At 43.0% G+C, this 27,984-nt stretch overlaps 1 protein-coding gene across 1 annotated transcript; it reads right to left on the bottom strand.

The window, feature by feature from the left end:
* Positions 1 to 31: 31 nt before the first annotated feature.
* Positions 32 to 27,984, bottom strand: LOC135513903 (phosphatidate cytidylyltransferase 2-like). The gene is made up of 13 exons (XM_064936904.1): positions 27,588 to 27,984; positions 22,401 to 22,537; positions 21,854 to 21,950; positions 21,154 to 21,251; positions 20,560 to 20,699; positions 17,788 to 17,846; positions 16,788 to 16,870; positions 16,202 to 16,289; positions 16,000 to 16,068; positions 15,751 to 15,903; positions 6,128 to 6,247; positions 5,727 to 5,830; positions 32 to 5,336 (listed from the first exon to the last, which is right to left on the bottom strand). The coding sequence occupies exons 1-13, from the start codon at positions 27,648 to 27,650 to the stop codon at positions 5,213 to 5,215; spliced, it is 1,335 nt and encodes a 444-aa protein (XP_064792976.1). The 5' UTR covers positions 27,651 to 27,984; the 3' UTR covers positions 32 to 5,212.

A 27,984-nucleotide genomic window follows, 5' to 3' on the forward strand; every position in this document is an offset into this window, starting at 1 on the left:
AACATACAGCCAATGAGTTCACAGACACACATTTACCTTTTTCCTTTTATTGTCATCTAACATATGAACAAGATATTTACTGAAAGACCAAGCACATTTTTCTGACATTATCAAAAATGTTTCCTAAAACAAATACAATTTAACACAAATCATTGCACAATATACGATAATAAACATAAATCATAAAATATCAATATATATCAGAGCAAAAGCAAACCAACCAGAGTAGACCCAGAGGAGAAGTGTATGCTTGAACAGCCAAACATAGCAGATCTCCATACAATCCATAATGTCCTGGACAACTTGATAAGATTCCTAACCTATTAAAATAGAACTGTGTAATAGGACATTTCACAGGGGTAGCCTATTCTGCAGAAAATATGTCTGCTCAATATTATGATTAACCTATTGGTGAGGGAAATTCTCATTTCTGTAAGAGCAAATTGCTAAGGAGGAATAATGATCCCCATTTCCCCCATAAGAAGTGTCAAGTTAACCTTAGGAGATGGAATGTTATCGAACAGCTGTGATGCAGAAGGTATAATCTTGCTGCTTTTACATGTAAGTGCAATACTGGCAGAGGCTCAATTTAATAGACCAAGGAGGATAACACAAAAATGATCTATTTTAAACTTTAGCACACTCAAGTGGCAGCTATCCATAATACTGACATGGAACTGGCACAATACTCTTATTACCGCCAATGAAGTCCAAGGAAAATGTACCACCATTCTCACTGGTTGGTTTCCAATATTCCACTTGTTGGCTTCTGACAACTTCTATCAATGCCTCTATCATCTACACAGCATGATACATTACAATAGGTTCCCTCTCTTGAATGCAGCACAAAGTTACCACAGATAGTTTCCATAGACCGACAACAGCCAATATCTGGAAATTCAAAACTAGCTAATGCACCTGATACCACAGCAATGTCCTATATTGCCTGAATATTTCTCTGAACCTTAGCTAAGTAAATCTGTGAGTTATGCAATGTAAAAACTGAAGGATATATAGATAATATCATTTCCAAAACAGCAAGATTAGTATGATATAATAATATAATATTGAAAATCAAAGGTAAGTTTAATACCAGTAGAGTATACAAGTCAACATAGTAAAACAAATAAGCAAGGTAAGTTAAAGACTGACAGGATCTCAAATAATTAAATGATGATCACAAAACAATATATAGGAAAAATGTGCTTATGGAAGTAGGCATTTCAAAGAGTAGAGCTGCATGGTTTTTGGACTGTATAGAGGTTTCACTCTTATGTGTCCTTCCATATTAGGGTCATGTCTAGACAAGATACAGCTTTTGTCCCAAATTGTTTTTTGTTGTTGTTGCTAATCGCAACCCTACACTTTTCCTAACCTTAACCTGCTAAATGATTTATCCTAATCTGTTGGGTAAATTCTTCTAACCTGCTACGAGGTCAATTTTAACAAAAGCTATATTCCATCTTGACAAAACCCCATCTTAGTGGAGCTACATGACATGGATGGTGAGGATGTGAAGAACAGAGAGATGATGATAGTGGAGGTGCAGACAGTGCAGATCACCCAATCCCAAACATACCTCTATGGCTTTTTAGTGAACAGATTTCATATGAACTCTCCTCACTGTAAGTATTAGACCCTGCATGGACATTTCATATCCTACATTGATACTTCATATTGCTTTGTCTTTTACTGTTACAGAATATAATCACAGAATGTGTTAGCTATAATACTTAATCATACATTAAAAATGTTATTGGCAGAAACTGAGGTATCTTTTCATTATTGGGGTGGCAGGTAGCCTAGTGGTTAGAGCGTTGGACTTGTAACCAAAAGGTTGCAAGATCAAATCCCTGAGCTGACAAGTTAAAAATATGTCATTCCGCCCCTGGACAAGGCAGTTAACCCACTGTTCCTAGGCTGTCATTGAAAATAAGATTTTGTTCTTAACTGACTTGCCTAGTTAAATAAAAATCTGTGTAGCTAATTATTGTTCAAGATCCAGTTGCATGAACCTTTGATTTCAAGCATTTCACTACACCTGCAAAAACATCTAAATATGTGTATGCAAACAATAACATTTGAATTGGATTAAGTAAGACATAGGCTACTCCAAAAATCTAATTTCAATAATGTACCACGTTGAACATTTATCCGTCTATGAATGGTAGTGGATTCTTTACATACACAATTTGATCCCAATCTGAAGTTACAGTAGACGTATGGCATCAATGGATGATTGAGGTGATCGATTGTACAGTAAATCAGTATTGGGTCGTACTATATGTGATTAAGCAGAGTGAAAGAGGTGACAGTTTGTAAAATATTTCAGATCTGTTCCAGGATCAGCTCCTCCCTGTCCATATAATGTATATCCACTATGCTCTTAAAGGCTAAACTGATCCTAGATCACTTATACTCTGAGGCCCTGGTTTCCCCAATGTCATATCCTCACACTCAGATTGATCTATAGATTGGTCCCTGTAAATGAACATGACAAAACTGAGATCAACCAAGGACAAGAGTTTAACCATTTATGTTGGATGTCACCACAAAATGAAAGTCACTTGGTGGTGATCTCACAATGGCAACAAGAGGAAAAACATCAACAGCATTAAAAGTAGTTTAACAAAATCTGTGAGATTGTCAGTGATTTTGGTATTGTGTATTACTACTGGCTTATTATGAGCCGTCCTCCTCTCAGCAGCCTCCCGTTACTGATCGTTCGCAACCCACAGGGATGTGTAACGACGGCAACTATCTGTGAGCGTGGCAGCATCCTAAATGGCACCCTATTCCCTTTATAGTGCACTACTTTTGACCAGGGCACATAGTGCTCTAGTCTCAAGTAACACACTACACTGAGTATACCAAACATTAGGAACACCTTCCTAATATTGAGTCGTATCCTTCACTACAGTCCCATAGCTTTGGACACTGAACAGACAGCATGATCCCTTCACCCCACCATCCTGGTGTTTTCTACACAACACTAACAGTTGAACAAATCTGCCTCTTAGGAGCAGTTTACAAACATATATTATACCAGCAGGGCAGGTAACAAAATAGATAACGCCTGGTGGCCATTTGCAACTATCTATTCATCCATTACAATAGCTGATGTAAACAACATGGGTGGATTGTGTCCCATCTCACATTCCTATGAGAACCTCAACAGTGGCAGTCAGAGCCAAAAATAAAGAGGGCATATAGTGTATAGCATTTATAGAGATCTATATATAAACACTGTACCAGTCAAAAGTTTGGACACACCTACTCATTCCAGGGTTTTTCTTAATTTTTTGGGATGAGTTGGACCACAGTGTGAAGGAAAAGCAGCCAACAAGTGCTCAGCATATGTGGGAACATAAAAAAAAGCATTCCTCATGAAGCTGGTTGAGAGAATGCCAAGAGTGTGCAAAGCTGTCAAGGCAATGGGTGGCTACTTTGAAGAATTTGGTTAACACTTTTTGGGTTACTACATGTTTCCATATGTGTTATTTCATAGTTTTGATGTCCTCACTATTATTCTACAATCTAGAAAATAGGAAAATGAAGTAAAAATCCTTGAATGAGTAAGTGTGTCCAAACTTTTGACTGTTACTGTATATAAAACTCTGGTGGCTGTCATCCAGCGTGAACTGAAAGGACCCTTCACACATCGTCATCTCTGATAATGGAACTTGATTGGAAAATAAATAACCTCAGCTGAAATCCTGATGTCCAACTCCCACACCAAAAGGAGATCACAATAGTTTTAAATTAAGTTTAACATTAAGGCAGACCATTATGTAATAGAATATTACATGGCAATGAAATATATTGTAAAATACATTCCTATACTATTCCTTTTGTCATTTTACACTTTCAAACATGTATTCTATTGCTCCTAGGGAATGTTTTACCCTTCACCTCCATTTTGTAGCAATAATGATAGTTAATAATCCTGTCAAATCCAGTGGTGTTTTGCTCCCAATTTAGACAGTCCACTTCCTAGAACGGTGTGGCTGGGTGTGAATGAAGCTACAGGTGAAGCATGAGTGTCTACAATGGCACCCTGTTCCCTACATCAGGGTTCCCCAACTGGCGGCTCGCTAGCCGAATTTGTCCCATGGGCAAGATTTTTTGGGGTGCATAAGACTAAAAACACCAGCAAATGAGTGATTTTAATTTTGGAAATATATGTGATCTTATACAAATGTAAGCAAGGTTTTAAATTATTATGTTTTAGTCAAATATTATATCTGCTTGGGCTTCTTGCAGTCAATTTGCAGTCTACAAATGATTTGCAATTATCTTCCAGTCCCCTGACCAGCCGCGCCTGAATCTTGTTGATGATGCCTGGGCACATAGGGCTCTGATCAGAAGTGGTGCACTATGTAGGAAATAGGGTACCATTTGGGAAGCACTCCATGGTAACAGAGACAGAAACACACCGATATGCAGCATGATGTGCCACTAGCAGAGTGAACCTCTACCGGGTAAAATTCACATTGACTATACAAAACAGGGATACAATGAAAGCTTTCAATGTAAAACCTCAACCACACATTATGTAATAGGTGGGGCGGCAGGGTATTCTAGTGTTTAGAGCATTGGACTAGTAACCAAAAGGTTGGAAGATCGAATCCCCGAGCTGACAAGGTAAAAATCTGTCATTCTGCCCCTGAACAAGGCAGTTATCCCACTGTTCCTAGGCCGTCATTGAAAATAAGAATTTGTTCTTAACTGACTTGCCTAGTTAAATAAAAGGTCAAATAAAAAATTATAAATACAAACAATTATTACGATGAATGAAACAAATAAAATTGTGGCAGATGAAGAGGACGATACAGTGTGACTATTTTGAGCAGTGCATTAAAACACATAAAATATATGTACCATAAAATATTCACACACGTATACCTGACCTCATTGAGGTACACAGATCAAGTGGCATCACTGTGTTATAGATACTATAGCTGACATAAATTTACTCACAAATACAACCTGAAACACTGACAAAGGAAACAGTTTAGGACACACTTTCTTTCATACTATATACACTCCCTCCCTCTGTCACACAGAAAATTGAATAACCCAAAGAATTGAGTTACTTTCTCAGATACGAGCACCACACTTCTTCTCCCACACCTCCAGGGCTTTCTGGTGCCAGGCGCTGCCCTCCTCTCTGTGTGCCCAGTAGGGTGACCTGGGGCTGGCCATGGGGGCCCTAGGCTACATCCTCCAGCAGACCCCTCTCTATCAAGTGGCTCTTTAAGGAGTTGAAGATGTTGAGCTGCTGGTCCAAGCGCAGGGCTAAAAGCTGCTGGACCACCTTGGCAGGGTTAGGGCCCCTGGAGAGAGATTACACAATGGATTACAGATATACATACAGGGTGACATTTTGACAGCACAAATACGCCGTTAGTCAATTTGCTTGAGGCTGTACCTCATGTCTTTATGCATTAGGTAGAACATTGCTGCCGTTTGAGCCAATGGGACAGAGAAGATTACTAACTGAGTCGCTCTGGATAAGATTGTCTGCTAAATGACTAGAATAACATTAAAAGTTAAATGAATCACATACTGTAAAAGCCTTCTCAAGAATCACTTCCTCTTTAGCAATGCATTATTTTCATCAATCAACACACTGTCAGCCAAAAGCAGTTAAGACTGTGGCTCTTCTCTCTCTATGCACCACTGGCTACTCTCTTTATAAATAACGGGGTGTTCTAGAACGTTACCTGATGAAGCTGGCGATGTAGACATTGACGAACGTGGCCATGAGGTACTGGCAGTCGAAGCGGTCCATGATGCCACCGTGACCGGGGATGGTGTTGGCAAAGTCCTGGAACAACAACAAAAATAGAAATCTTGTGTTTCTCTCCGTGGGCTGATATTTCTGTTCCACGGGACTGCCGTGCAGCTTTTACATTTACATTTACATTTAAGTCATTTAGCAGACGCTCTTATCCAGAGCGACTTACAAATTGGTGAATTCACCTTCTGACATCCAGTGGAACAGCCACTTTACAATAGTGAGGGAGGGAACATTGATCAGGAGCACTGCCAACTGAGAGGCCACTCAATTCTAGTGAGTCCACCAGGTCCAGTGATAACAGGAGTCTCTTCTCCTCATACCCACCTTGATCTTAAAGGCCCTCTTGAAGCCGCTGGCAAAGAAGCCTCCGAAGGGTCCCATGAGGGAGGCAAAGGCAGACAGGGAGATGCTGTGAATCTGGAATGGGTAGAGGCGCAGTGTGGGCTGGAGAGAGAGAGGACAAGAGGGAGAGAAGGGGAAGAGGAAGACTACAGTCTCACATACGGTCAAACAGTTTCTTAACAAAGAGGAGAAACAATGACAAAAGGATTTAAGATATCAAAGCAGACTTCCAGACATAGACCAGCCAGGTCAGAAAGAGACCAGCCAGCCAGATATCAGAAACAGAGACCAGCCAGAGATCAGAAACAGAGACCAGCCAGACAGCCAGAGATCAGAAACAGACCAGCCAGAGATCAGAAACAGACCAGCCAGAGATCAGAAACAAACCAGCCAGAGATCAGAAACAGAGACCAGCCAGCCAGAGATCAGAAACAGACCAGCCAGAGATCAGAAACAGAGACCAGCCAGAGATCAGAAACAGAGACCAGCCAGCCAGAGATCAGAAACAGGGAAAGATGAACGGAGCAAAGTACAGAGTGATCCTTGATGAAAAGTGCTCAGGACCTCAGACTGGGGCGAAGGTTCATCTTCAAACAGGACAACGACCCTAAGCACACAGCCAAGACAACTCAGGAGTGACTTCGGGACAAATCTCGGAATGTCCTTGAGTGGCCAAGCCAGAGCCCGGACTTGAACCCAATCGTGCTGAGGAGTATTTCTGTCTGTAATAAAGCCATTTTGCAGGGGAAAACTCCTGTTGATTGGCTGGGCCTGGCTCCCCAGTGGGTACACCCCTGCCCAGTCATGTGAAATCCATCAATTGGGCCTAATTAATATATTGACTGATTTCCTTATATAAAACTGTAACTCAGTCAAATCTTAAATTTGAGCATGTTGTGTTTTTAAATTTTTGTGTGAGTGACACCCCATATCACTATGGAAACAAAACACTTGACTTTTGATATGAAATGCAGCTGAAATGGGTTTTTTTAAAACTGATTTTTTTGGATTGTCTGCGTTTTGAAGGCTAATGCGACCCATGTAATATATTGAACATAATAAAAATGTAATTTTGACTGCACTGGACCTTTAAAGAATCCTGTAAGAGTCTGCTGACTTCCACAGGCTTCAAGCTTCCTTTTAAGAGGCATTTTCTCAGCTATCTGCAATACAGGTATGATTGAAGAATGAATCAGGTGTTAAACATGGGCTTTGCTACACAGAAAGCAGCAGATGACTACTCCCGTGTCAACACTTTGATTCAATCAGTAGACCTAGATCAATATCTTTGAAAATACCATAAGTATCATTAGCTTTTAAAACAATTTGATTTGTTTTCTTTGATCATATTTCAGACCAGAGTGAGGCTCTCTCCACTAGCCTATCTATTGTTCCTGCAGTGAGGAGGATACACCATCTTCATCAAATGTTTTCAGAATGTATCTGCAGAAAATCACCCAAAAGACTACCAGTATGCAAATTAGGAAGGCAAATGAACAGCATTCTTATCGACGCGATTTGGTAGGTACTGACAAGTCACTCACTGTAACGCCACTGTCTGGCGAGTCCTGATGGACTTCATATCAAAAATATTAAAACGAGATCTTTAGTTTACTTGTCCCAATGTGATTCATGGACAAATAACTAAGCTGTATGATTAATGAATGGCAAAGGAATACAGGAGATTTACTTTTTTCAATCAGTTCAACACCTTTCATAACATAATCAAGCTTGCTGTTCGTCAATCAAAGCACAGTAAATAGCCTTTGCGCCACCACTCTGTGGCTGCATAGTGAAAAAACACCAGAGTCCAACGTTAACTATTTTTCCTCACTGGCCCGGTCGGGTCTACTGGGCCGAAAATCATTTCTACTGGCCCGGACGTGTAGTTCTTAAATGCATTGGAGTCAGGCAGGGCCTAAAAGTTGGCATGCTTTCTCTGTATATTCAGCTATTTGTATTTGAGCAATATGATTGGCCGTTCATCCAAGCACCACCATGCTCCAGCGAGTCACAACTTCTCGAGCAGTACATGAGTTGATGCCTTCGCATGTGACGACCCTCCCACTCTGTCTGCCGAATTCATTCTCTTTGCTCTCGTTTTCCTTAATAGGATGTCGGTGGGCGGAGCTGGGAGGGTCCTCAGTGAAATGGGACACCCGAGCCCAGGTGTGTCCCAGGATAAATTCACCTTTCCCCCATTCAAGGAGAAGACTCTCTCCATGCAGACACACTGTTGGATTTTGGTTGTGGCAGTTTTGTTTGTTTGCTTTGGCACCTTTCAACACCCCTCCTAATCACATCTACGCACGCAACCACTCACAATACTGACTACATATACCATTGTTAATTGTATATAGATTTCTTCCGTTAATAAATATATTTTTGTTATTCCTTGATCTCTATGTTGTCTCCCATGTAGTTACGGGCTTCAAGCCGGTACGTGACAAGTGGGGGCTCGTCCGGGACCATAAGGTTGGTTCCTAGAGATTTTGGTAGATATTATTTTGTTTCATTATGATGGGTTAATGCTTATTGGAATGCCCTTTAGTTGGTATTCACGGCATATTCTTAAGTGTTTTGTATAGTGCCTTAGATACGTATCAGTGATTTTGGTTGTTTGGTGATGTCATCAATGTGTTGCCTGTAAAAGTATTCCAGTAGGACTGATACTATTGTCATTAGGCTAACTGGTATAAGTATTGTTTTGGAGAAAATGTGGAATTATTGTTTGATAACCTCTGTAGGTAGGTGCTTTGTTTGCATCAGTTACAGCTTTTTTGAGTTGTAATGTTTGTTAGGCCCAGTTTCGGTTGCCTTTGTTTGTTTGGTAAACTTGCCACTGTGGTGGATAGTCGGTTGTGTGCTGCGTTGAAGAAAGTAACATTGGTTAGTTTCCAGGCACCTGCCGGAAACTCTTGCTCTACTCTCTGTTGGGACATCGGTCTCAGGTGTATACAATCTGCTGTGTACCTCAGTGGGAGATTTGGGTAGGGTAGTGTCATTTGCTACCCGGAGCTATAACCTTTATTGTCAAATCAATTTTATTTGTAAGAATAACTGTTAGAAATATGTACTAAAGAACAGCTGTTGAAGATTGTTGATCATTACCAGGTTGAAATTAATGAACGTCCCAAAAATTCCAAATTGATATTGGAGGCCAATCTGATGGAGTGGTATACTAGAAGTTACCACTGGGGCAACCTCTGCCGAGGACTCGCCACCTCCCCAGACGTCTCCCCGTTTTGCTACAATGGCCGTTCCGTCTGTTCGCCCTAGTAGTCTTTATGTTGAACAACAGAATGCACTGCTTCTGTTACAACTAGAGCAGGATCGTGTTAAACTGGAGCATGTTATCATATTTCAGCTGATTAACGAGCCAACCAGGGTCTGTCCTTCTACCCAAACCATCATTGACCTTGTGTTGGTATTGGATAGATCAAGGATATCAAACAGTAGGGTTGTGAACTATGGGCTCAGTGTGATCTTTGCAGTGTGAAAATCATCATTCCATCATTTTCTGTACTAGGAAGGTTCAGAAAACAGTTTGTCATAAATTAATATAAATTAAGCTATGAATAATTATAGTGCATATATTTTTGTTAATTGTTTGAGCAAATTGGACTAGTCTGCTGTATTGGAATGCAATGAGGTGGAGAATGCCTGGGGCCATTTTAAATCATTGTTTTTACATGCTAGATAAGCAGGCTCCAGTAAAAAAAAAAATGTTACAATTGAGGAAGGAACTGAACCAAGGATAAATGATAACATTTTAAAGGCAGTTAAGCGTAGAAATGAACGCTTTCTGGAGTTTAGAAATTCCAGGGCAGAAGATATATTTATAGACTATAACAAATTAAGACAACAGGATAATACAGAAGACCAAGAAAGAATATTCTATGACAAAATAGTTGAAAATAGGAACAATCCGAGTAAATTATGGAAGTGTCTGAAGCTGTTAGGTTATGAATACTGATTTCCGATTGTTATGAAAACTTGAAATCGGCCCTAATTAATCGGCCATTCCGATTAATCGGCCGACCTCAAATCTGGGCATGAGGTAAACCTACAATCGCATAATTAGACATTTATTTTTGCCTAGGTTAAAGAGGGATGTTTCTGAGTTCATCAAAACCTGACACACCTGTCAATTAACTGGTAAACCTAATCAAGCTATTAAGTCGGTACCACTGTTTCCTATTCCCGTACTCAGCCAACCTTTTGAGTATCTGATTATTGACTGTGTTGGTCCTCTGCCTCGCTCTAAGAATGGTAGTAGTTGCCTGTTCACTGTGATATCAGACCACTAGGTTTCCTGCTGCCTATCCTCTCCGGTCTATCACAACTAAGTCTGTGCTAAAAACTTTCACTCCGTGTCTCATTGTTTGGAATCCCTGAGGTCATTCAGTGACCAAGGGTCTAATCTCACCTTCTTGACGGCCACATGTGTCCTAACCAGAGGATAATGAGATGGTGTTTATTTTTTTACAAGCATTCCATCTCAATGTGCGGCACATCAGGGGGACAGATAACGTCGTTGCTGATGCGCTCTCTCGTGCGCCCTGTTCCTGAATGTCCATGTGACTGACCACTGTTTATTTTGTGTTTGGTATTGTCCTGCTCTGTCGCTCCTGTCTGTTCTCATTTCTTCCTCCCTCTTAAAGGTTGCTTCCTGTGCGCAAAGGTTGCTGAGGTCTGGGGAGGATGAGGTTGGCTGGGGCAGTGGGGTAACAGTGGGTTGGCTGGGGCAGTGGGGTAAGAGTGGGTTGGCTGGGGCAGTGGGATTACAGTGGGTTGTGTGTGTGTGTGGGGGGGGGGGGTTGGCTGGGGCAGTGGGATAACAGTGGGTTGTGGGGGGAGCAGTGGGTTGGCTGGGGCAACATTGGGTTGTGGGGTGAGGTGGGTTGGCTGGGGCAGTGGAGTAACAGTGGGTTGGCTGGGGCAGTGGGATTACAGTGGGTTGTGTGTGTGTGTGGGGGGGGGTAACAGTGGGTTGGCTGGGGCAGTGGGATAACAGTGGGTTGTGTGTGTGTGTGTGGGGGGGGGGGTTGGCTGGGGCAGTGGGATAACAGTGGGTTGTGGGGTGAGGTGGGTTGGCTGGGGCAGTGGGGTAACAGTGGGTTGGCTGGGGCAGTGGGGTAGCAGTGGGTTGGCTGGGGCAGTGGGATTACAGTGGGTTGTGTGTGTGTGTGTGGGGGGGGGGTTGGCTGGGGCAGTGGGATAACAGTGGGTTGTGGGGTGAGGTGGGTTGGCTGGGGCAGTGGGGTAACAGTGGGTTGGCTGGGGCAGTGGGGTAGCAGTGGGTTGGCTGGGGCAGTGGAGTAGCAGTGGGTTGGCTGGGGCAGTGGGGTAGCAGTGGGTTGGCTGGGGCAGTGGGGTAGCAGTGGGTTGGCTGGGGCAGTGGGGTAGCAGTGGGTTGGCTGGGGCAGTGGGATTACAGTGGGTTGTGTGTGTGTGTGTGGGGGGGGGGTTGGCTGGGGCAGTGGGATAACAGTGGGTTGGCTGGGGCAACAGTGGGTTAGCTGGGGCAGTGGGGTAACAGTGGGTTGGCTGGGGCAGTGGGGTAACAATGGGTTGGCTGGGGCAGTGGGATTACAGTGGGTTGTGTGTGTGTGTGGGGGAGGGGGTTGGCTGGGGCAGTGGGATAACAGTGGGTTGTGGGGGGGAGCAGTGGGTTGGCTGGGGCAACAGTGGGTTGGCTGGGGCAGTGGGGTAACAGTGGGTTGGCTGGGGCAGTGGGATAACAGTGGGTTGGCTGGGGCAGTGGGGTAACAGTGGGTTGGCTGGGGCAGTGGGTTGGCTGGGGCAGTGGGATAGCAGTGGGGTAACCAGGGCAGGATTTTGTTGTTTATGTATGATTGGTGTGGTGTTCCAGTGTCCTTGTTGGCCTCCGGTTTTATGGGGGGGGGGGGGGGGGGGGGGAATTCTCTCTATTTGCTATTGTTTTCCTTACTAGGATGTCGGTGGGCGGAGTTGGGAGGGTCGTCAGCGAAATGTGACACATGGGCCTGGGTGTGTCCCGGGATAAATTCACCTTTCCCCATTCATGGAGGAGACACTCTCCATGCAGACACACGGTTGGATTTTGTTTGTGGCATTTTTGTGGCCGTTTTGTTTGTTTGCTTTAGCACCTTTCAACACCCCTCATTATCACATCTATGCATGCAACCACTCACACTACATAGACCATTGTTAATTGTATATAGATTACTTCAGGTAATAAATATATTTTTGATATTCCTTGATCTCTACGTCGTCTCCCTTTTTGTTACGGGCTCCGATCCGGTCCGTGACACACAGAACAAACGAGCTGTTCAGAGCAAAAAGAAGAGCCCATCAATCTACTCAGCGAGTTTATTTGTTTTAAGGAAGGTGATTTACAAAAGTAAACCTTCAATAAGGAACATATTAGCAATACGCTGTTGATAGTCTGCTAAAAGCAAGCTACAAAAAGACACCTAGCATTGGTCTTGGCTAGCCTACTGCAAGTCGATATCATGTCGAGATCTCTTTTGGACAATAGAGTGCAACGCAGGAGGTTGGTGGCACCTTAATGAGGGAGGACGGGCTGGTGATAATGGCTGGAGCGGAAAAAGGAGAGTGGTATCAACTACATCAAAACACATGGGTCATGCCATTCCATTTGATCCTTTCCGGCCATTATTATGTGCTGTCCTCTCCTCAGCAGCCTCCTGTGCTGTGCAACAGCAGCCCGGGGCGTTTCTGCATTTGGGCATTCCATCTGCAGGAACACCTTCCCACTTGAGCATCCCATTTGTTTTTCAACAGGACAATGACCTAACACACCTCCAGGCTGTGTAAGGGCTATTTAACCAAGAAGGAGAGTGATGAAGTGCTGCATCAGATGACCTGGCCTCCACAATCACCCGACCTCAACCCAATGGAGATGGTTTGGAATGAGTTGGGACTGCAGAGTGAAAAACCATCATACCGCTCAGGAAGGAGACGCGTTCTGTCTCCTAGAGATGAACGTACTTTGGTGCGAAAAGTGCAAATCAATCCCAGAACAGCAGCAAAGGACCTTGTGAAGATGCTGGAGGAAACAGGTACAAAAATATCTATATCCACAGTAAAACGAGTCCTATATCGACATAACCTGAATGTCCGCTCAGCAAGGAAGAAGCCTCTGCTCCAAAACCGCCATAGAAAAGCCAGACGAAGATTTGCAACTGCACACAGGGAAAAAGATGGTACTCTTTGGAGAAATGTCAGCTGGTCTGATGATACAAAAATAGAACTGTTTGGCCATAATGACCATTGTTATGTTTGGAGGAAAAAGGGGGAGGCTTGCAAGCCGAAGAACACCATCCCAACCGTGAAGCACGGTGGCAGCATCATGTTGTGGGGGTGCTTTGCTGCAGGAGGGACTGGTGCACTTCACAAAATAGATGGCCTCATGAGGAAGTTATCATGTGGATATATTGAAGCAACATCTCAAGACATGAGTCAGGAAGTTAAAGCTTGGTCACAAATGGGTCTTCCAAATGGACAATGACCCCAAGCATACTTCCAAAGTTGTGGCAAAATGGCTTAAGGACATTAAAGTCAAGGTTTTTGAGTGGCCATCACAACTCCCTGACCTCACTTCTATAGAAAATTTGTGGGCAGAACTGAAAAAGCATGTGCGAGCAAGGAGGCCTACAAACCTGACTGTTACATCAGCTCGGTCAGGAGGAATGGGCCACAATTCACCCAACTTATTGTGGGAAGCTTGTGGAAGGCTACCTGAAACGTTTGACCCAAGTTAAACAATTTAAAGGCAATACTACCAAATACTAATTCAGTGTATGTAAACTTCTGACCCACTGAGAATGTGATGAAAGAAATAAAAGGTGAAATAAATCATTCTCTCTACTATTATTCTGACATGTCACATTCTTAAACTAAAGTGGTGATCCTAACTGACCTAAGTCAGGGAATTTTTACTAGGATTAAATGTCAGGAATTGTGAAAAACAGAGTTTAAATCTATTTGACTATGGTGTATGTAAACTTCAACTGTGTGTGTGTGTGTGTGTGTATGTATTATATATATTGCTCAAAAAAATAAAGGGAACACTAAAATAACACATCCTAGATCTGAATGAATGAAATATTCATATTAAATACTTTTTTCTTTACATAGTTGAATGTGCTGACAACAAAATCACACAAAAATGATCAATGGAAATCAAATTTATCAACCCATGGAGGTCTGGATTTGGAGTCACACTCAAAATTAAAGTGGAAAACCACACTACAGGCTGATCCAACGTTGATGTAATGTCCTTAAAACAAGTCAAAATGAGGCTCAGTAGTGTGTGTGGCCTCCACGTGCCTGTATTACCTCCCTACAACGCCTGGGCATGCTCCTGATGAGGTGGCGGATGGTCTCCTAAGGGATCTCCTCCCAGACCTGGACTAAAGCATCCGCCAACTCCTGGACAGTCTGTGGTGCGACGTGGCGTTGGTGGATGGAGCGAGACATGATGTCTCAGATGTGCTCAATTGGATTCAGGTCTGGGGAACGGGCGGGCCAGTCGATTGTATCAATGCCTTCCTCTTGCAGGAACTGCTGACACACTCCAGCCACATGAGGTCGAGCATTGTCTTGCATTAGGAGGAACCCAGGGCCAACCGCACCAGCATATGTGCTCACAAGGGGTCTGAGGATCTCATCTCGGCACCTAATGGCAGTCAGGCTACCTCTGCGACCACATGGAGGGCTCTGCGGCCCCCCAAAGAAATGCCACCCCACACCATGACTGACCCACCGCCAAACCGGTCATGCTGGAGGATGTTGCAGGCAGCAGAACGTTCTCCACGGTCCACGGTGTCTCCAGACTGTCACATGTCCTCAGTGTGAACCTGCTTTCATCTGTGAAGAGCACCGGGCGCCATGGGCACAATGTGATTTTCTGGATTTTTTTTCTCATTTTGTCTGTCATAGTTGAAGTGTACCTATGATGAAAATTACAGGCCTCTCATATTTTGAAGTGGGAGAACTTGCACAATTGGTGGCTGACTAAATACTTTTTTGCCCCACTGTATATATAAGCATTTTTTACCCCCTTTCCCCCCAATTTCGTGATATCCAATTACGATCTTGTCTCATCTTTGCAACTCCCCAACGGGCACGGGAGAGGCGAAGGTCGTATCATGCGTCTTCCAAAACATGACCCGCCAAACCGCGCCTCTTAACCCAGAAGCCAGCCGCATCAATGTATCAGAGGAAACCCCGTTCAACTGACGACCGCAGTCAGCCTGCAGGCCACAAGGAGTCGCTTGATCGCGATGAGCCAAGTAAAGGTCCCCGGTCAAACCCTCCCCTAACCCAGACAATGCAGGGCCAATTGTGCGACGCCCACTCAGAGATCAGAAACAGAGCCCCGCCAGCCAGCAAGAGATCAGAAACAGAGACCCACCAGCCAGAGAGATCAGAGACCCGCCAGCAATAAGAAACAGACCCGCCAGCTAGTCAGAATGACAGATCAGAAACCTGCCAGCGATCAATCAGAAACAGACCCGCCAGCCAGCCAGAAAGACAGATCAGAAACAGAGACCAGCCAGCCACACAATCAAACAGAGGGGACAGATCCGACTCACCCAACCAGTGAGGGACTCGAGGGTGGCCGGCAGGGCATAGTCCTGTAGCTGGAACAGATCAGAGGGCACACAGTCCACCTCAAAACTGTTATGGTCGCTGTTGAACTCCACTGGACACACAAAGAAGCTGTAGCCTGCCATCACATAGGACAACTGGAGAGAGAGAGAGACAGAAGCAGAGAATAAAATAATAGGACTTGTGGGGAATTTGAAAGGAAACTTTTGCAGTTAGCTATGGCCGTGTCTTACCAGGATCCCAAACACAACAGTAGAAAAGAATCCGCCGATGAAGCCTTCCCAGGTCTTCTTAGGAGACAGCTGAAGAGTACACAATCAGGACGTTGACACAGTACAGGGGGTTACCAATGGTATCCTTTGTACCAAATATCAAATGAACGATCCAAACTTCAGAAAATGCTACATACAGTAGTGGTGTAACAGTCTTGCTAACCTTAATGAGTGGAGTACGTCCAAAGAAGAAGCCAAACATGTAGGCCATGATGTCATTGCAGATCACACAGGAGATGGGCACGATGAACCTAGACCAAGAAGGAGAGAGGTACTGGTACCTGGGGTGTATTCAGTGGGGTGTATAAAGCAGACATACGTATTTACTCTGAAGAGACAGAGCAGGTCTCTTCAACATAGTACATTTCTACCTGAACGTTCTGAAATGTTTTTGACTCCTGAATAAGCTTCAGATGTAGACCACCCTAATGCACTTGTCATTTGCATCACATGGTTGTAGAACAAGTCATAATTACATCAGATAGACAATTCAACCTGCAAAAAGTCCTCCCATTGTACAGCATGAAGACACTCCCATGCACTAACTTCTGATAGAACAGATCCACTGGGTGTATCCCAAATGACACCCTATTCCCTATATAGTATACTACTTTGACCATGGTCCACAGGGCACTGCTCAAAAGTAGTGCACTATATAGGGAATAGAGTGCCATTTAGGTCACAACCAATGTCTGACTGAATTTGCCCTCTGATTGAATTTGAGTGAGTGACAGAGAGACATTTCTTACCAGATCATTCCCTCAAACAGGTTGTGGATGATGAGGTGGGACTGGGTCACTACGATCAGCAGAGTTACATGAGTCCAGCCAAACTGACAGGAAGGAAATTCATTTTCAGAAAGCTTAATTGTCCCAACATTTTTAATAAGTGATAAAGGAACATAGCTACCCCAAAGTAGCCAGAACACTGCAGTATATTTAAGCAATAAGACCCGAGGTGTGGTATATGGCCAATATACCACAACTAAGGGCTGTTCTTAGGCACAACGCAACACGGAGTGCCTGGATACAGCTCTTAGAGATGGAATATTGGACATATAACAAACTCTCGAGGTGCCTTATTGCTATTATAAACTGGTTACCAACGTAAATAGAACAGTAATTTCTTGCCATACCCGTGGTATACAGTCTGATATAACATGGCTTTTAGCATTCAGGGCTCGAACCACCCAGTTTATAATTACTCATAGCACACTTTGTTTGTAATTTAGCATTAATGCTGTAAATGGCATTTTGCACAGAACAATCCTTACTGATAACAGGGCAATGATGACCAAGTTCTCTTTGCAACAACACAAACATATCCTTGAGGAGTGCTGAGACCTCAGCCCAGTCAGTGTGACATTTTGTCCACAACACTGAGTAGATGAGTTTTACTGCAGTATGCGGTGCTCTCAGTGATATGTTACTGCAGTGTGTGTTTCCTAGCAGTGCTCAGCAATGTCACTGCCCTACATGGTCAATCCAGAGCCCAAAACAGAGCCACAGACGGTCAGTGTCGGTGGCTGCAGCAGCAGATCGGAATAGGGGCCTCATCTATATCCTGGAAAGGACCCAGATCACTGCTGGTGGGATTCCATGTTTCTGGGCCAGGCCCCTTCAATAATGAAGTAGCAGCCCAGAGGGTTCATAATACAGTACATACACACACACTATGCTACCCAACACAGGCATGCATGCACGCACTACACACACACACACACACACACACACACACACACACACACACCATATAGAACTGCAGGCGATAGTGTTTCTTCACCAGGCTCAGCACGAACATGCAGAAACCTGCACAACACAGAACAGAGGAAACAAGTCAACAAAGAGTAAATCAATTTGAATTCAATCTCTTTTTCACAGCACCCCATATGATTTGAACGAAACCTTCCATACATATCTTCCCATTGTATAAGTGGTCAGAAAGTGACATTTTGGACCTGAATGCCAAAACACTACAGAGTTAAAAGGTGCTGAAAGTTGACCCATTTTGCATACCCCACCATACCAAGACACATCCATGTCTTCATCACTGGAAAAGATAAACGGTTGAGATTGATATAATTTAAAATCTTACAAACAGGGTTGTCAAACTATTTTCTAATTTCTGGGGAAAAAATATTTTAACAAAAAGTATATCATTTAATGTTGAAAACTAAGGTTTTAGTGTTGTGCCCATCAGTTGAGACAACATGCTCTTGAATACAGGGGTGGGTGTCATGTTTTGACTGATAAAATGGGAATACATTTGAAATTTTAACTTTCAAACGATACCACAAAGATGGGTTGAGGTCCACACATCAGATAAATGTTAACTTGGATGGGAATATCGGTTGTTTTCAATAATACAGTCAATCCTATTAAAATCATATAAATATAAATAATAGAATAGACATGACCATTTAAGTTGACATTCGACGTCAGGTGTACCGGAGGTCATCTTTGTGGTAGTAATTAAAAGTTCAAATTTCAATGGTGTACCAGCTAAATTGCAGTGGTCGACAGGTCAAGGTCCATTCTAAGAATTATATTTCTATAATTGATATGACACCCACCATGTATTCAAGAGCATGTTGTGTCTCAACCGATGGCGGGGAAAATATAAAATTCTCAGATGCTGCAAAATAGGGTCTATGCTACAACATACTGTATGAGAATATGAAAAAATCTGAGGTCATACGTTTTTAAATCATTTACTTTAAATTTTTAAATTTACAATTATTAAAAATATTTTTTTTCTTTCAAGAAATAATCAAATAGTTTGATATCATTTTTAAGCTTACAGTGTTGTCAAACTCAACCATTTATCTTTTCCAGTGATGAAGACATAGAAGTCTCATTGTATGGTATGCAAAATGGGTGAACTTCGAGCACCGTCTATCTCCTGAATGTTTTGGCATTCAGGTCCAAACGGTCACTTTCTAACCACTTCTTCCATGGGCAAACATGAATGAAAGGTTTAGTTTAAATCAAAAGGGATGCTGTTAAAAAGTGATTGAATTCAAATGGATTCACACCAAAGCATTTTTGGGTCAGACAGTTTATAGAAGCTATTATTGTCATTCTTTGTTTTAAAACTGAGGACCAGAAACTGCATCATTGTAGTCATCCAAGCCATGTTCAATCAAACTCAATCACAATCTCTAGTGACATAAACAATGATTTGGTTTTGGGTTCCAAGGTTAAAAGCCTGCTAAAGTCAGTAACAGATAAAAACACAATCACATGAATGCGCTGAATGTAACTTGATTTCTTACACTTCCAAGAATTATATCAATCCCCAAGGCTGTATCAAAGCAGAGTAAGAAGACGCCCTTGTGAGTAAGATGCTTTTATCGAATCTAACAAATTAGATAAAGCAGTCAGGCCAATAATTCAGTTAGGACAATTTGGACACCAGAATATTTCTACATCCATCCAATCCACATCAATTTGTTACACATGCTTCATCAGAGCACAACAATGCTAGCCTGGTACCAGATCAGTTTGTGCTGTCTTGCCAACTTCTATGGTCATTGTAGTCACTGTATTATACTTCTGCTAAACTGTTTATTCTATTCTACGGAGTCATTTACTTTATGTTCGTAAACTTAGCTTTCATTATTTCCTATTGTTGTTGCATTGTCAAGAAGGAACCTGCAAGTGAGCATTTTGTTGGACAGTGTATACCATGTTTGCATCCTGCACATATGACAAATAAAACTTGAAACTTGGCCTGATGAACAGATCTGGAACCAGGCTAGAACAAAGCACACAGTGTTCTGATTTATCTTTATATAACTACTTATAGATTCTGTGAAACTCAGCTCATTCTACATTATCCGTCATTGGGGACACAGCCCCATTACCTTAAAAGAGATGGCCCTATTACCTTAAAAGAGATGGCCCTATTACCTTAAAAGAGATGGCCTTATTACCTTAAAAGAGATGGCCCTATTACCTTAAAAGCCTTTCCCTGCCAACACTTCTCCAGTAAACAACCCGGCCCTGTTTTGAAACCCTAAGGGAGGTATGAACGAAGGAGGGATAGATGGGTATTAACTTTCCTCTTTCACCTTGAGCCACAATGTCGAGGTATGATCATACAGTCACACAGAAACAGCAGACGTTTAGCGAGTGCTACCTTCACCACATCCTGCTGCCATGAACTGCCACTGCTGCACTGGTTGACTGAAAGAGGGAGTGTGTGGCACAGTAGGGTTTCCTTCTGAAGCTTTTATAATTTAAAAAAAACTTGTACCAAACCCTTTCAGGTAAAAACTGATTAAAAATGAAGAAGCTCCAACTAAAACAACACTAAACATTCAAAAGAGGACTCCCCTCCCTCCCTCCCTCCCTCACCCTGGCTGTGTCTCACTCTCAATACTCTAAAATGGCTTCTTTATCACCAATAGGAAAAAGCACTAGATCGGTTTCCATCTGTCCTTGCCAGGTCAGTGATCATGAAGGAAAAGACATGAAAAAAGGAAGTTAGTCAGAACTTTTGAGACAGCCTGCATCTCACCTGTGAGGTACAGAGCAAAGGAGATGAGGCGGTGGTATTTGCTGAGGATGCGCAGCGGCTCCTCCCTCTGCACCAGATTAAAGAAGTAGTCTGTCACAGTCTCTCCGTAGAAGAAGTAGTTTACACAGAGCAGGAAGTACCTGACAGCGGGAGGAGGAGAGGAGGGGAGGGAGAGGAGGAAATAAAGGGAGGAAGAGGGGAGCAAGGGGTGAGGTCAGAACTGTTATAACAGACTGAACATTCACTAGGCAACCTTTTCTGGAAAACCTGGAGCAATGGTGAACTTTTGGAGATGCAATGTTCAAGTTATGAAGAAATGTATAAGTTATGTTTTATAACGAAAGAGTTTTTACACCAGAGCTAACATACTACAAATAGCATCACTACTACATGTAACATGATATAGTTTCTCTCTGCTGAGAAATAATCTAGATGAACACTTGAAACTGGGTAAACATCACCATACCAACAAACCTCAGGAAGTCTGCAATGAAATAAAACGTGCAACTCATTATCTCGAGTCAACAAACAGTTAGTTGCAGTATAACATTAAACACAGACATAAAATTGTGTGTGTGCGCACGCGCATCTCACCAACTCAACGTTCTGAACCAGGGCAGGTGGTAGGAGTGGTACACACTGTAACCAATGTGGATGATCTCCTGGAAGCATTTGATCTGCACACACAGCACCTGTAGAGAAAGATGTTCCATTATTACTTTGAACAGGTCTGTAATTAATGACTGAGGTTTGCCATTGACTGTCTGGGTTTTGGTATCAACTACATGGTATTCCCCTACCACACTACACATTTGATATCACCCTGACAATAGTATCAGGATGATTCCTTGTTGCTCATCTCCATCTCATTTAATCAGACATTTTGGTTCAATGTTCTTGTGTTGTGACTCTATAAAGAGTTGTGTTCTCTGTTCACTTCCTGCAGCAAGCTTTCTCCCTCCCAGCAGGTAGTAAAGCAGAGAAGAGTCTGTTATTTCCACTGAGCTACACTCTGAGCCTAAATCCATTAAGGACACAGACAGACAGACAGCCTGCCCCAATTCAATCCCTTACCCTCTCTTTCGTCCTAACCTTTTGTTTCTGCAGATCTGTAAGGTATGTACGCAATATGGTGGAAGCTCCATCACTGGACTGCGTATACCTATCCTGAGACTGCAGATCAGGCAAAAGAGGGGTTCGGACCAAGGGGGACGGGTAGGGAGCGATTTGGGATCGGCTAACAAACTGACTGACAGACAGAAGGCTTAGGGAAAGGAGGATGAGGATCACTCACAATCAGCATGAGCACCATGGGGCCCAGATAGATGATGATGAAGAAGAAGGAGATCATGGCCAGAGTCAGGATCCCTCGCACCCACCAGTTCTTCCATCTGAGAACACACACACAGTTAATCCCCATATACAGTGTAATGAAAAGGTGAACAATAAGCATCCATATCAGTTGTCTGTGTGCCCAAATGAACTGCTGGGCAATACATTCCTGAAGAATGTCAATATAGGCCTACACAGATCAATAGTTATACTGAGCATAGCAGATGGTATTTCATTAGCATTCAATAATCCATGTCTGAATAACAGGAAGGTGTTAGGATGGAGGAGCAAACCGAAGATAGTAAATAAAAAAATATAGATGTTGGTTGTGTCCCAAATGGCACACTATTCCCTATAGGCCTAGTGACACTACTTTTGACCAAAGACTTATGGGACGCAGATATTACGTTTTGTAAATAGGTGATATTTCCCTTGTTCCAAACCGGAGGTTGTGATTACCATAAGAAAATAGTCAATGAAAAAATAATATATATGTTGGAAGTGTTTACCGTGAGGACAGTCCAGATAGGGCTTTATTGAGAACCTCAGGGGTGTCATCAGCAGGGACAGGCACCTCCGGGAGCCCTGTATCAGGCTTGGTCTCGCTTTCAGACACCCCCTCTGCTTTCCCCTCATTCTCAGATCCCTACAGAGAGAGAAAGAAAGAGCAGAGAGAGAGAGAGAGGGAGGACATAGAGAGACAGACACAGATATAGAGTTAGTCATACAATGTAAACAAACACAGCTAGCCTCCTAAGAGGAATGCTTCCCCACTTCCTTTCCGGGTCTATTTTATGTCAGTGAACAACAACATTGTGAGAGCAAGCTTGTAGTGCTTTTCCGCTTTGGCATTAGGATATTCTGTCTGATAAATATACGGCTGATGGTGACAGAGTAATCAACATATTTCATGGTGTCTGCCCCCTTGATACTCTCTGAAAGCGGATGACCCTCTGCTTTTCCAAGGCAACAAAATGTGTCATTAGACATTGCAGACTGCTGTGATGTCATTGTGGTCTCTCCCCCCTAGCGCTACCAAAATTGCACTGTTGTGTCACCTAACCTCCTATTAACACAACAGATAGCTGTTAGCCTACACTCTGCCTGTCAACACACACACTGTACACACACATATAGCAGTAGGCCTGGCTATCAAGCTGATGGAACCCCCAGGCTTGCTGGTTCCCATTTCCTATCAGGCAGGATGCCCTGGATAAAAATAGCCCCTCCTTCCACACTCCTGTTACTGAAGAGACCCATTTCATGTTCCCTGGGAGGCAAGGAGCAGCACTACACTACCCACACCTCGTTTTGTTTTTGTCTCTGGTCACATGATCAGAATCAAGAGATTCATTCAACCGTGTTAAATAAGTAATGTAGGCCTATGCGATTTCCTTCTACCTTATCACCTACGCTACCACAATAATAGACATGCACATGCAGTCATACATACTATACACAACAAACAAGGGTCAGTGCTGTCCGGGATCCTTGGGATGTCCCTAACCTTACCCCATTGAAATGTAAAAGGTTAGGGTAGGGGTTAACATCCAACAAACATGACCAAAAATCATGCCATTTCCTCTGGGTATAAATAGGCTGGATCTATTTTCCAGTGTCCTTAGGCTGTCACAATTTGACTGATATAACCATTCTTCAAACTTTGAGAGCAAACCAGTCAACTTTGGCTCAAATGATTTCAACTCAAAAACATTTTGTCGGCACAAGACAGAGACACTAAGTTATCCATGGAGAACTGATGATGCACCTGCAGGCAGGGTCCTTCTACAGTGATGTCTGACAGAATCAAACCACAGAGCGCCACAGCCCTATACCACCAGCACAACACAGCGGCATGATGAAACCTGCCTAACCAAACGTAGCAGGAGTAAGACAGACACCAGAGCGGAGTCGTCAACCAGAAACATCCGCTTTCTGCCAACGTCGCTAAGGGGGGCACCAGCCAGACAATCACTGATCAAAAACCAAGATGCAAAGCCTACATTCTGAGGCAGGAATGCAAGTCAAAGTGGACTTGGAGGGGGGAACACAGCATGTCTTTTAAGGAGCCTGAAACTAGTAAAGCCCCACAGTGGAGCCTGTGTGATGGATGAGGAGAGAAAAGGCAACACAACAAAGCAGCTGGACACTTTTAATTAGAGCTCATAAAAGACTAAAATGTAGGGCTGCACAGACCGGTTTGTGTTTTTACTTTACCTTTTATAATGGTATTTGAATGTTTGGTTTGTTAAATGTGATACGTCGTGTGTAACGTCCATTTTTATAGTTTACTCTGTTAAGTGAGTCATCTCTCTCCGCGCTCCCTCTCCATGCTGCTTTCCACACAGACCTATCCCCGAACCTGGCACTCAAAGACCGCATTTATTGTTGCTCACCACGAGACACTTGCGTTCAGTCTTCATGGTTAACGCAGCACATGAAACAATGTTGATGACTACGATGCGGTTTTCACTTTTCTTCTGTAACAGTATTGCTTCCGTCCCTCTCCTCGCCCCTACCTGGGCTTGGACCCTCTGCACACACCAATTGACACTCTAAGCATTGTTACCTATCGCTCCACAAATGCCACGGCCCATGCAGAGCAATAGTAACAACTACTTCAAGATCTCAGAGCCAGTGATGTCACTGATTGAAACGCTATTAGCGCGCACCCCATTAACTTGCTAGCCATTTGACACCGGTTACACTTCTGAATATAAATACACTAGCGTTCTATAATTACACTATTAGTTTGTTTATTTTCTTAGCAAGTTATGGCTTATGTTGAGTTAGCCACTAACGCCAAATCGCTAGTTAGCTGGCTCCACAGGAACAAAAGGAGCGACCCACAGGAGCAACCAGGGTCAAGCGCTCTGCTCAAGGGCATGTCGACAGATCTCCCACCAAGTCAAATCAGGGTCCCCAACCAGCGACCTATCGGCCCAAGCTCCCAGCCATCCAAGATCAGCCACAGTTCCGAGAACTACCGCCCCCTCAATTTTTTTAAAATAAAATAATTTTAAAAAAACTCCCTCCACTCCCTCCTAACTCTTCTCAAACATCTCATTCCAAAATCATGGGCATTAATATGGAGTTGGTCCTACCTTTGCTGCTATAACAGCCTCCACTCTTCTGGGAAGGCTTTCCACTAGATGTTGGAACATTGCTGCAGGGACTTCCATTCAGCCACAAGAGCATTAGTGAGGTTGGGCAATTAGGCCTGGCTCGCAGTCGGCATTCCAAATCATCCCAAAGGTGTTCGATGGGGTTGAGGTCAGGGCTCTCTGTGCAGGCCAGTAAAGTTCTTCCACACAGATAGACAAAGCATTTCTGTATGAACCTCGCTTTGTGCACGGAGACATTGTCATGCTGAAAAAGGAAAGGGCCTTCCCCAAAATGTTGCCACAGAGTTGGAAGCACAGGATCGTCTAAAACATTGTATGCTGTAGGACTAAGATTTCCCTTCACTGGAACTAAGGGGCTTAGCCCGAATCATGAAAAACACCCCAGACCATTATTCCTCATCCACCAAACTTTACAATTGGCACTATGCAGTCGGGCAAGTAGCGTTCTCCTGGCATCCACCAAACCCAGATTTGTCCGTTGGACTGCCAGACAGTCAGGCGTGATTAATCGATCCTGAGAATGTGTTTCCACTGCTCCAGAGTCCAATGGCAGCAAGCTTTACACCACTCCAACCAAAGCTTGGCATTGCGCATGGTGATATTAGGCTTGTGTGTGACTGTTAGGCCATGGAAACCCATTCCATGAAGCTCCTGACGAACAGTTCTTGAGCGGACATTGCTTTCAGCTGCAGTTTGTAAATCGGTAGTGAGTGTTGCAACCGAGGACAGACTATTTTTACGTGCTACAGCACTTAGCAGTCCCATTCTGTGAGCTTGTGTGGCCTACCACTTCGAGGCTGAGCCGTTGTTGCTCCTAGATGTTTCCACTTCACAATAACAGCACTTACAGTTGACAGGGGCAGGGCAGAAATTTGACAAACTGACATGTTGGAAAGGTGGCATCCTATGACGGCGCTACGTTGAAAGTCACTGAGCTCTTCAGTAAGGCCATTCTACTGCCAATGTTTGTCTATGGAGATTGCATAGCTGTGTGTTTGATTTTATTCACCTGTCAGCAACAGGTGTGGCGGAAATAGCTTAATCCACAAATTTGAACAGATGGCTACATTTTATATAGATAGATAGGATGTGTACCCTCTCCCTTGTTATTGCTAGCTTCAACTGATTCAAACCCATCCTGTGCCCAGTCAAACCCATTCTTCTCCCTTAACCAATTACCCGACTCCTTCTGAAAATATTCAACTTTTCCAAGCCAAACTCTATTTTTAGCCTCCTTAAAGAGACATGCTTAGCTCTGTAGTCCCTCCCATCCATTTCAAACACCACTGCCATCCCGCATGAATATGTTAGCAACATGAAGTAGCTAAGTGAAAACATTAATGTAGCCAAAGATTATAGGGTCCCCTATGAAACACTGACCAAGACCTTGGTTCCTACCCTGTCACAATAACTCCTCCCTGGAATTTTAATTTGTTGTCATATCAAACAGCACTGTATTCAAAGTGCCCACTATTATCTTCTAACTATAGAATTAGAATAATCATACGTTTTTCCATGACTCCAACAGTTTAAACTAAATAGCAATTCAAATCGTAGTTAACATTTGGTTAAAAACAAGGCCAAGATTTTTTGCCAATATCGTGCAACCCTACATGGCAGTGTGGAAATTATCTCAAAAGAGTGCAGGAAATGCAGAAAATTATTTTGGGTTGAAGTTTAATTGAACATTATAAAACAATCAGGATGGAGAGTGACCTGTTAAAATAACTCAGAATGTATGTGTTGCCACCCACTACTCAAAGCAAATATATCACTTTTATTATCCAAAACATAAAATACCATAATTTGAAAAATACTGTGACATGATATTTTGACCATATTGCCCATCCCTAATTTAATGTAAAATAACTAGGGTTTTTATTCAAAACAGCCCACAACTGGCATCATACATACTAACTATAAATTTAGGCAGTGATGGTGATCTGTCTGTATTTGTATGTGGCTTGAAATGTGTATGTGGATTGTCCTTCTTGCAGAGTTGATTGGCCATTTCAATTCATCCTACCTCATGAGTTGAAATCCAACTCATACGTTTTAAAACTAGCCAGAGTTTATGACTAATACATGATTAAGTTAATTGAATAGAAACATCTACTTAAAAAGTGTGTTGCCCTGGCCACACAGTAAATGCACAACGCCAATTTTCCGTTCAGTTGACTGGGGAGTAGGCAGAGAGGAATAGCTATACTTCTACTTTCAATGACAAGCTAGAGACAAACGTTAGATATGGATAGCTAGTTAACCACCAATGGTATCTTGTAAATGTGTGCAATTCATGCCAGAGCTAATGTTAGCAGCAAGTCAGTATACAATTTGTTAGCGTGCAAGCTATGTTTTGCTAGCAAGCAAACTAGCGCAAATTAAATTGTAACGTTCGACGTGGCTGGCTAACTATCCTGTCTTGTACGCTATTACAGCTAAATAATAATTATTATCCTAGTCACACTCATAATTTGTGGCATGATGTCCCATCTAGTGGGCCTTGGCTAGCTAACGGGTTTGTTCCAAATGGCAGTCCATAACCACTCCGTAGTACCGTAGGCTAGCTACCTTGTCTTCGGATTGTTGATATAGGTCGTTTTCAGTCGTTCCGCGGTGCCGTAGCTCTGTCATTTTTGCAACTCGTGTCCCAGCTACTACAGAGGGTGAGTGTATGTGACACAGGGTTGTTACAGTTTACCAGCCAGCTTGCTAAACAACAAAATACGACTGTTTCGTTCGACATAAATTATTCTTTCTTGTTAACCCCAGATTCACGTCCCTCTCACTGGGTTTCCACTAGATATTACACCCACAAAGTCTAAATGATTGTCTATATCGTAAAAATGTATGAAAACAAAATGTGCAGTTTGGTCTTAGTCCAAGGTTAGGTTTAGGCATACTGTTAGCAGTGTGTTTAGGTTTAAAATACACATTTAAGAAGAGCAATTGAGCACCCGATTACTCA

The sequence above is a fragment of the Oncorhynchus masou genome, chromosome 25, assembly GCF_036934945.1.
Source record: "Oncorhynchus masou masou isolate Uvic2021 chromosome 25, UVic_Omas_1.1, whole genome shotgun sequence".
Taxonomy (NCBI): domain Eukaryota; kingdom Metazoa; phylum Chordata; class Actinopteri; order Salmoniformes; family Salmonidae; genus Oncorhynchus; species Oncorhynchus masou.

Coding starts and splice junctions, on each gene's coding strand:
- LOC135513903 (XM_064936904.1), bottom strand. CDS start 27,650: ATGACAGAGCTACGGCACCGCGGAACGACTGAAAACGACCTATATCAA. Junction 21,252..21,853: donor CCATGGTGCTCATGCTGATT/GTGAGTGATCCT, acceptor CTTTCTCTACAG/GTGCTGTGTGTGCAGATCAA. Junction 15,904..15,999: donor CTGTTGTGTTTGGGATCCTG/GTAAGACACGGC, acceptor CTCTCTCTCCAG/TTGTCCTATGTGATGGCAGG.